This window comes from Sceloporus undulatus, chromosome 2 (genome assembly GCF_019175285.1).
Source record: "Sceloporus undulatus isolate JIND9_A2432 ecotype Alabama chromosome 2, SceUnd_v1.1, whole genome shotgun sequence".
Taxonomy (NCBI): Eukaryota; Metazoa; Chordata; class Lepidosauria; order Squamata; family Phrynosomatidae; genus Sceloporus; species Sceloporus undulatus.
The window spans coordinates 2,147,661-2,157,896 of NC_056523.1; the positions used below are offsets into that span (position 1 = coordinate 2,147,661).

General features: G+C 43.2%; 1 protein-coding gene across 1 annotated transcript in view; it reads right to left on the reverse strand.

The window, feature by feature from the left end:
• LOC121922848 (zinc finger and SCAN domain-containing protein 31-like) overlaps window positions 1–9,959 on the reverse strand; it is a 45,717-nt gene extending 35,758 nt beyond the window's left edge. Inside the window, exons 1-5 of the mRNA XM_042452736.1 lie at window positions 9,787–9,959; window positions 8,985–9,123; window positions 5,309–5,710; window positions 3,274–3,400; window positions 2,492–2,562 (exon numbers count right to left, since the gene is read on the reverse strand). Of these exons, the coding sequence (XP_042308670.1) occupies window positions 2,492–2,562; window positions 3,274–3,400; window positions 5,309–5,710; window positions 8,985–9,026 (642 nt within the window). The 5' untranslated portion in view covers window positions 9,027–9,123; window positions 9,787–9,959. The remainder of the gene's footprint in view (window positions 1–2,491; window positions 2,563–3,273; window positions 3,401–5,308; window positions 5,711–8,984; window positions 9,124–9,786) is intronic.
• Window positions 9,960–10,236: the final 277 nt, after the last annotated feature.

Here is a 10,236-nt window from a genome sequence, read left to right on the forward strand (position 1 = left end):
CGATTTCTTTTTATGTAAGTTTTAACTTCGTATGTTTTTTTAATAGAGATTTTTTAAATGTCAGTTTTAACTATGTATGGTTTTGTTTTCTTTTATCTTGTATACTTTGAAATGGTCTGGAGACTTAGTCAATAAGTCAATATTTTTTTTAATTATTTTTGGCAGATTATGCACATGTTTTTTGCTAAGGTAGATAGATATATAGATAGAATGTGCCTGCCTGCCTGTTCCCTTTCCCTTTCATCTCCTTGCTTCCGGCCGCTCTTTGCAGGAGGCTTTTTTTCTACGCAAATGCTACAATGCGAATGTTAAACATTTCTCTTCCCAATTTGGCAAATTGATACAGAATGCTTTTGCTACTGTCTCTAAAGAATTTAGGGGTAGCTGAGGGAAAGCAAATGATGCATGGCATCCTTTTCTGGCATTTTGAGGTGAGGAATTTATTATTATTATTACTACTATTATTAGTACTACTACTACATGTGTATAAGGCACTCTGGGGTGGCAAGGAGGGAGTATACAGGATGCAGAGATGGCATTAGATTGCTTTTTGGGTTTGAAAACGGGGCCAAGGGAAGATCCATATCCTGAAGTGACCCAAATACCCACAACACAAACACGCACACACAAACACACAGGTTTTTAAATTTGACAAAATATGCACATACTGGCGCCTGTTTTTTTTTAAAGGAGGGGGAAGGGGGAAATCACCCACCCGGTGGCCCAATTGCTGTAAGAAACCTCACCCTTGACCACAGCAGAAGAGAATTTGATTGACAGCAAAGGAGCCTTTTTTAAAACCGATTCACCAAACTAGAACTCTCCCCGGAGCTGCATGGCATTCAGGGTTAAATTACCCTGATGTAAATAGTCGGCACTTGCTTCCAGGGAGATTTGTAGGGGGGGAGCATCCGGATCTATCCAGTTCCATCTAACTCAGTGTGAATGGGGCCTGAGGGAGTTTCTGCAGTCACCTGCAAAACTTGTGGGAAGTTTGTCTTCTATGGATGTGGGGAATGTCAACTGTACCAAGTGCAAGCAGCTTTGAGCTTACGCCTACAGCAAAACCCATAGACAGAATGGTGGGTGCGCTGCCATAAGAATAAATGGGTTTTCACCATATATGTTTCTCAACATATGTGGTTGCGGGGAGTCCGGAACAGATCCCCAACGTATAGCAAGGGCCCTCTGAATAGGAAATGGAAAAAACAGGAAATCACCAAAAAAGAATTCAAACAAATATTGAGCATCTGGAGGGCAAAGTCCAGTGAAAGGACCACTGCATGGGGAAAATGGCAAAATGCTAATAGGAGACAGAGAAATAGCAGAATTACTTCCTTCTTTGCTTTAGTCTTCTCAGAAAAAGGAAAAGGGTCAACTTGAGGAAAATGGAGCAGAGGTCAGAATAGGGGAAATTCAGCACAGCATAAATAAGGAGATAGTACAGGAATACCTGGTCTCCAGGACCAGGTGAACTACGTCCCACAGTATTAAAAGAACTGGCAAATGTAATATCGGAGCCATTGGCATTAGTCTTTAAGAACACCTGGAGAACAAGAAAAGTCTCAACAGACTAGAAGAGGCAAACGTCCCCATGTTCAAAAAGGGAAAAAAGATGATCCCAACAATTATCACCCAATAACAGGAAAGATTTTAGAGCAGATCATTAAAAAGAGTCTGTGAACACTAGAAAGCAATGCCATAATCACAAAAACATGGATTTCAAAGAAACAAGTCATGCCAGACTATCCTGATCACTTTTTGATAAAATTACCAGTTTGGTAGACAAAGCAAATGCTATAAATAAACCAAGGTCCTCCATGGTATTCTCGCAATCAAGATAGTAAAATACAGACTAGCAAAGTAATTATTGCATGGATTTGTAATTGGTGCTCAACAATGGCTCCTTTTCATCCTGGAGGGAAGTGACCAGTGGGGTCACACAGGGCTCTGTCCTGGGCCCAGTGCTATTCAACATCTTTATCAATGACCTGGATGACAGAATTGGGGGCATACTCATCAAATTTGCAGATGACACCAAATTAGGAGGAATAGCTAATACTCCAGAGGACAGGATCAAAATTCAAAATGACCTGAATAGACTAGAAAGCTGGGCCAAAGCTAACAAGATGAAATTGAACATGGAGAAATGTAAGGTACTTCATTTAGGGAGGAAAAATGAAATTCAGAGATATAAGATGGGGGACACCTGGCTTAACAAGACTACATGCCTGAGGAAGAAGGCTGGGAATATTTATCAGCTCCCCGTTTGGGCTCAAGAAAAAGTTTAGAGAAAAAGGAGAACTCAAGAATAAGAAGGCTGAAGACACAGGGATTCAAACCTAGAGAAGAGGTTTGCAAATTTTTACAATTTTTAATAACCCAAAGAAAAGTGAAACAAAATTGTCCAGTAGCGCTGAGAGGGATGTGACCTGGGAAAACAGGAACCCAAGCTGCTCAGTCCTCTTGTTCTAGGATTCCTTCTCCTTACCTGATCTGGTTCTGCTCCACTGGAAAGAGGAAGTGGCGATGGAGTCCTTGTTTGTGGGATCATTCCAGCCTCTGTAGGGGAGACCAAGGCGGGAAGGGGAGGGAATCCAGTCACATCTGTTGCTGTTAGAAGCAGGAATCTTAAAGACTCACTGGGCAGTACAGGCATCCTTTAGTTAACAAAGCCTCTGACAAATAAGCTCCTTTTTACACAGTCATATTCTACCTGCCTTTCCCCATTTCCTCTTCATCCTCTGTACAGCTGAAACTATTTTAGCAGCATATGCACTGGAAGGATGGTGAAAGAGGGCTGGAAACAACATTTTCAGCATCTGGTTGCACAATATGTTTGGAGTAAGCAATGCATTAACACTTGAGCTAGGAAACAATGGGATTCTGCTCTATCTGATCCTACTGCAGCCATGGGTGCCTTCCCACAACACACAAGGGAAAGAGCAGCTGCCTACGGAGACTCTCGCGGAGCATGAAGGAAGAGCTAAGGAGAAAGAAAATGGAAGAGTAGAGAAGCCTATCTCAATAGCTATCTCTGACACGTAAAAACAAAACAAAACAAAACAAAACCCACAGATGTATGAGTTTGGCCACCAAAATGGAAATGCCAAGAAAAGTTGGGGCTGGCAAAAGAAAAGGCCATTCCTGAATTCATTATGGAAAAAGCCCTCAGATGGGTTTTAGAAGGTTCCAAACAGTTTTGTATATTTCCTAAGTGCACATTACAAAATTAATTGAAGACACACAACAAGAACAAAGAGGCATCCTTACCTTTCAGTGGCCCCCCTCCGTCACCCTCCTCCTCGACTGCCCTCCATCTGGGACTCTGCCTGGGATCCAAAGGGGCCTTCTCTGCTGCAGGGAATTCAGAGTGAATTTCCAACAAGAGGGTTTTGACCTGAAAGAGCAGTCAGGATTCAAGAATTGGATGAGAAAATGGCAAAGACTTGGGAAGAGGTTTGGGCTTGCATGGGAAGAGACTTCTAACCAACACTAAGCCAGTAAAAAGGGAGTAGCAAATAAGTCCAACTTGAAAATGTCATACAAAGACTTCAAATGTACCCTCTGTCAAAGCTACAAAGAGAATCAATGGTACCTGTCCCCTACCAAATGCTGGAAGTGTGATAAATCAGGCCCCTCCTTTTTCACATTTGGTGGAAGTGCCAAGAAGCAGAGAAATACTGGGAGAAAATCCACAATTTGATGATGGAAATCTTACAAATAAAATTTCCAAAGAATGCATTGGTCTTTCTCCTTATATGACATGTATTTTTGGATAGCAAAATCAATAACAAACAGTCATGAATCTTATTATACGTAGTATCTATGGCTAGGATCTTATATTTGAAATATTGGAAACAAAATTGATACCAACAGCAGAAAAATGGATTATAAAACTAAGAGAGGCAATGAATATGGGCATTTTAATGGCAGCGATGAGAGAGAATTCAACCGCTACTGTTGAAGAAGACTGGAAATGCATTAGATCTTTCGAAAGCAAAATAGGCACAGGATTATTATAATGAAATACAGTATTACAATACTTATAACTTTGTTGTTGATTTCCTCTCCATACACCTGTTTTCCTAAAATAAATTAAGCTGTAATAGGTACAAGATAGTTAATATTATATTTTTATGTTCAAGGCAAATCAAATAAAATTTCTTTAAGATGCTCATAAAGTTACTGAGCAAGAAGTTAGCGAACAATGGATAACTCTGAGATAAGAAATGGGCAAACATAATTTAATTCTATTTTTCTTTTTTTCTCTGCTGATCATATTAAAATGAACCAGGTTATAAAGGAAGTTACATTACAGTAGTTTATAGGACCATTAACCCTGGAAATAGATAGCTCCAACTCAACATGCTGGAAGAGATACCAGATTGTGATTGTTGTGAACCACAAGAATGATTTCTTTTTTTCCCTTAAGGGAATATTTCATGTTCGACTTTGCTGCTTTTGTTTTTATGTGATATGTTGTATGTGTGGTGAAAAGGTGTTGTATTTGTATTATAATAAAATTATAATACAATAATAAAAGTTAGCATATATAGCAAAACAAAGTTCAAAAAGGTGGGTTACAGAATGACCCTTGCGTTATTACTCGGTATACATTTATTGTATGTGCTGGAACACAAACAATTCCATGGAGCCCACAGCAAGAACATCTGGAGGTCTGGAAAACTCTGCTTTGACTTAAAATGGCAGTTTACTCATGTACTCATGTATATGTGTATGTGCGTGTGTGTGTGTGTATTTCTGCATGTGCAAGGAAGAACTGAAATAGTGATTGGAGAAACAAACATGAAAACCTACTGCTACTGTATAGATATACCCACCTGAACACTCTGTGGGCACAACAATAATGTTGGTAATTTTTTATGTTGGCTTTAGATTTAAAATAAAAATTGAAAAACCTCAAAACAGTAAAAATGTTTCACCCCTTAGAGGTAAAAACCAGTAACTTCCTATAGTGGGTGAAAACCCATTCTTCTCCTGAACACATCATGGGTGCAAGTCAGGTTGTGTGGCAGTGTCAGTAGGGAAACCTGGGAACCTCCTTTGAAAACCTGGCACACAGGGAGTACACACATGGTTTTAAAACAGAATCACTCTTTTCAGATGCTTCAGGGACTAAGATTCCACTTCAGCAGAAGGCCGATCCTCCCCACACTTCTCACTATCAAAGACAAGTCTGGGAACACCAGATTTCAGCCTTTGCCCCTCAAAGTCATCAGAGACTCAAAAAAGGCAGCCAGAGCCAAATCCTGCTCACCTTGGCCCCAGAAAGATATGCTCTCACCTTCTGCTCTTTCTCTTTCTTCTCTGCCTCTGCCTGACTCAGGAGGAAACCCTCTGCCAGGGCTACCGCCTGGGAGCAGGTCTCTGCCCCACATTCCCTGACCCAGTTCCCCATCTCTGGGGGCAAGATGCTCAGGAACTGCTCCAAGATCACCAGGTCCAGGATCTCATTTTTTGTGTGTCGCTCTGGCTTCAGCCACTGACAGCAGAGATGGTGGAGTCGGCTGCAAACCTCTCGGGGTCCCTCTCCCTCCTTGTAGGAGAACTGTCTGAAGCCCTGGCATTGCGTCTCTGAGCTGGCAAGCTCCTCTCTCATGGACCCCTGGATTCCCCCACTGCTCTCAGCACTGAGGTCTTCGTGTCCTTTTCTTCCTCCAGGACCAACTGGTTTTGGTTCCTCCATCTATGTTTTTTAAACCAAATGAAGCCACAAAAAAGGTCAAAGTTATTCCTTCACCATCCATCTGAGGGCAAAGATGTCCCTAAGATGCTCTGCTACAACAGCCTGCAAAACAAATACATTTTGTTATTACTGATATTATCAGGTATTTACAAAGTACCATCAATGTACATTATTATCTTGATACAGGTACCCTAGAGGCATTACAGCCTGTCTAATCTTATAAGTACTAATCATGTAAGTTACTACTTGGATGGGAGATCACCAACAAATATCAGGTGCTGTAGGCTCTATTTCAGAGGAAGGAATGAGCAAAACCATCTCTGAGCATTCCTTGCCTAATGAAATCCTATTAAATTCATGGAGTCACCATAAGTTGAGAGGTGGAAAGGCAGGTTGAGTTCTTTCACCTGAGAGTCAGTATGAAAAGCATTAATAGAGTGAAAAGCATTTAAAAATCATATCCACTGAAACAAAAACCAGTACATCCATGCTTAATCTTCAATGTTACATTTTATACGGCATATAATATATAGAACCAGTATGGTGTAGCGGTTTGAATATTGATCTACAGCCCTGGAGATCGGTGTTCAATTCTCTACTCGGCCATGGAAATTTCCTGGCTTACCTTGGGTGAACCACACTCTCAGCCCTAGTAAACCTCATGATAGGGTTGCCTTATGGTCATCATAAGTCAGATAAGACTTGAAGGCACAATTTATCTTATTATTCATTGGTGAACAGCCAACAAAATATTTGGTCTTCCCACCAAGGAAAGCTTAGGGCACAACTGCTAGGCCAGATTTGTTTAAACAAAGGAGAGGGTTGAAGATAGTTCTTTGATTTTTAAAAAGAACAACAATAGAAAATGCTTCCAAGTTCTGTACAAAGAAGATGGAGGAGTGAATGTAGCTGCTCAGCTACTCTGTCAATCCATATTTATTCGTCTAATGGCTGTAGAGCTTTGCTGCCACTTTAACAGCCATGCCTCCCTGTCCTATGGAATCCTGGGATGTTTAGTTTTGTGAATTCTCCCCCGGAAAACTCATAGTGCTTCCTCAAACTACAAGCCCCAGGACTCTGCAGGACCTGGAACCATGACCAAGTGGCACCAAAGAGCTATAACTGTGTAACATGAAGAAGTGTTTACAGTTTAATACAATTGTGACATTAATAGAAAGAATGAGCCAGCACTAATACTCAAAATTATAAAGAAGCCTTTTGCTGAACAAACTTTGTTTTTCTTGTTGTTTAACTTCCACCGAAGTCACTCATTGATAGAAATTGTGAGAATCTTGGTTACGGGCACAGAAACATGAATCCACAGAAACCAGACACGTTGGTCCATAGTTGGCCCAATAGGCAGTGAACCCAAGGGAGAAATGAAAGCCAAGGGGAAAAGTGGGAGAATTACCACAGTTCTCCTACACAGAGAATGTGTGTGTGTTTTACTACACACTCCATGGCTCTCACATTGAGAAAGGAACTGATCCTCAAGCAGCTCTAGATGCGCTGTTTAATTTTTAAGTAATTACTTTGGCAGAACTCATGATTTCCTGCAAGAGAAACTGAGGAGTTTATGACGTTCTTACTTGGGTTTTCTTGCAGCCTCAAAGATTAAGAATTCAGTCCTGAGGATCTGGTAGCTTTTCCTCTTCCACCCCAAAGAACTGAGGATCTGGATTAGCCCTCTGGTGCCAGGGCTGTGCCTGCGTTTGGGGAGAGAAAGAAGGAGAAATGATGCTGTTTGATGGATCCTCCTGCCCCAAACTGAAAAGGGAGTGGAACCTGACTTGGGATGCAATTGGGAAATGGGGGCCTAGCCCATCCTTTTGGGGGAAGAGACAGGGGATGGGGAAACTTTGGCCTTTCTCCTCACTTGGATTTTCTGTCATTCTGTTAAATAGATAGTCTGCTACCTGCATTTCTGCTCTGGCAAATAAAATACGTAAATGAATGGCTTTTCAACTTCCTGGTTTTATTTTCTCTCCAAATCTCTTTGCTTCCATTTTCAGAAGGGGGACTGAGTGTGTTTGTTGCCTCCAAAGGCATAAAAAGTGTTCTGGAGCCTTAAAGGCTGAGAAAGTTGGAGGGGCCTTTCCTCCCAGGATAGCAGGTGAAGGATGGCAGCCTAAGGGCTGGAACTGGAAAAGGGGAAAGGAGCAGGGAAACTGCAGAATTCTTTCCTATGTTACAAGGAAAAATATTTTGCTATAAAGTCACCCAAATGCTTCGAAGGTTGACATTCACCTCTTCACCATCTGCCAGGGAATGCTGGGCTGAGTGAGTGTTTGCTGCCTTCCTTCCACCTGGGCTCCACTCATGCCTAAGATCCTGGAATTAAGGAGGAGGACTGGCCCTCCTTCTTCCCTCCTCTTCACCATCTGCCAGGGAATGCTGGGCTGAGTGAGTGTTTGCTGCCTTCCTTCCACCTGGGCTCCACTCATGCCTGAGATCCTGGAATTAAGGAGGAGGACTGGCCCTCCTCCTTTCCTCCTCTTCACCATCTGCCAGGGAATGCTGGGCTGAGTGAGTGTTTGCTGCCTTCCTTCCACCTGGGCTCCACTCATGCCTAAGCTCCTGGAATTAAGGAGGAGGACTGGCCCTCCTTCTTCCCTCCTCTTCACCATCTGCCAGGGAATGCTGGGCTGAGTGAGTGTTCGCTGCCTTCCTTCCATCTGGGCTCCACTCATGCCTTGGCTCCTGGACTTAAGGAGGAGTCTTGTCTCCACCCCACCCCCTTTTTTGGTATAGTTTATACTGTTTTTTAGGTTTGAGATGGGTGGGGGTTGAGAATAGGATTTTATTTTAGTTTCACTTGTTCTTAATATATTAATTGTTATGTATTTTGCTTTGTTAACTTTACTGTTGTTAAAACTACCATGTATTTTTTGTTGCAATGTGAACCTGTCTTGGGGGACTGGGAAAGGAATTAATTTTAAATTCATTGGATTGTAATGTTTTTTATTTTCTTTGTTGATTGTTGTTGTATTTGTTACATTTGTATTGTATTGTTAAATTGCTATTTTATTTGTTAAATTTGCTTGATTGCTATTGTATCTGTATTTGTATCTTATTGTGATTTTTATACATTATATTTACCACTGCTGTTAGCCGCCCAGATTCCCCGTGATTGGGCTGGATAAAAAATAAATTATAAATTATATTATTCAGAACTGCTAATTTTCCCAAGAAAATACTATGGAAAAACACACTTATTTCCCCACTTTCCAGACCTTCTGACCTGAATCCTTCAGAGCAGATCAAAGAGACTCACCTCTTTCCTGACAGGGATGTTTCTGCCTTTTTGGATGGTCATAAGGTTAGTCTGTGGTCTTCATGGTCCCTCTCTTGTGCCTACCTCACTGGGTTGTTGTGAAGGTAAGAGGGTCAGGAACATTTGTGCCTCTCAGTTCCTACATTCATAAGGAGAGACATTCTTTTAAAATCAGAGAATATCCTCGTGTTTATTTTCTTAAAGCTGGTTGTGTTTGTGGAGGAGTGATGAAGGGGACGCAGGGTGGCCTCCCTTCCTTCCTGTTTTTCTCTGTCTCTCTCTGCCTGGCATCTAAAGGGTTTTGTTTCCATTCTGCCTCTCTTCCTCCCCTGCAAGAGAAAGGAAGGGGAGATGGGGAGATGGGGCTCCCCATGGAATCTGCCCTCTTCCTGGGTCCTGGGGGAGAGGGCGGAGGAGGGGAGGCTGGGGATGCAGAGGGGCTCCTCCATTGCCAGGCCCTTTCCCTGGAGAGGAAGAGGGCAAAGGAGGGCAGCCCCTCCTCCTCCCCCAGAAGCCAGGTCTCCATGGGGCTCCCATCATCATCCGCCACCCATAATCCCCCTCTTCCAGTCCCCCCTCTCTCTCTGGCGAGCAGGGCTTCCCTCCTCCCTCCCTGAGAGCCTTCCCTCCATTCCCAGAAGGGACCACCATTCGCTCTCCTCCTCCCAGCAGAGCCCTGCCTTCAAGGGCTGGGTCTCCCTTCATCCCAAAGTGCTCTCTCCCTCTCTCTCCAAGGACCCATGGCCCCTAAGACCCACAGAGGCCCCAGGGAGGAGGGGGCCCACTCCCTTCCCTTCCCTACCTTCCTCTCTCTCTCTCTCTTCAGTCCTCTCCTGCTGCAACCACTGGGCTTCTCTCTCCCACTAACACCTGGCCTTTCCGAACACTTTTCCTGCTTCTCTAGGAATCTAGGCTTCCGCTTCTTCTCCCTCCGAGGGGACTCTCTAGGAACTGAGACCCCTGTTCTCGCTCCCTCTGGGGACTGTCTAGGAATCTGAGCGTCTATACTCTCTGCCCCTCGAGGGACTCTCTAGGAATCTCGTCGCTGCTCTCCGGACACTCTAGGAATCAGCGCCGCCTCTGCTCTCTCCTACTTCCGGACTCTCTAGGAATCAGAGCTCTCTCTCTCTTGGAGGACTCTCTACGAATGGTAGCTCCCTGTTCTCGCTCCCCTTGGGGACTCTCTAGGAATCTAAGCGTCTGTTCTCTTTCTCCCCTTGGGGACTCTCTAGGAATCTGAGCATCTGTTCTG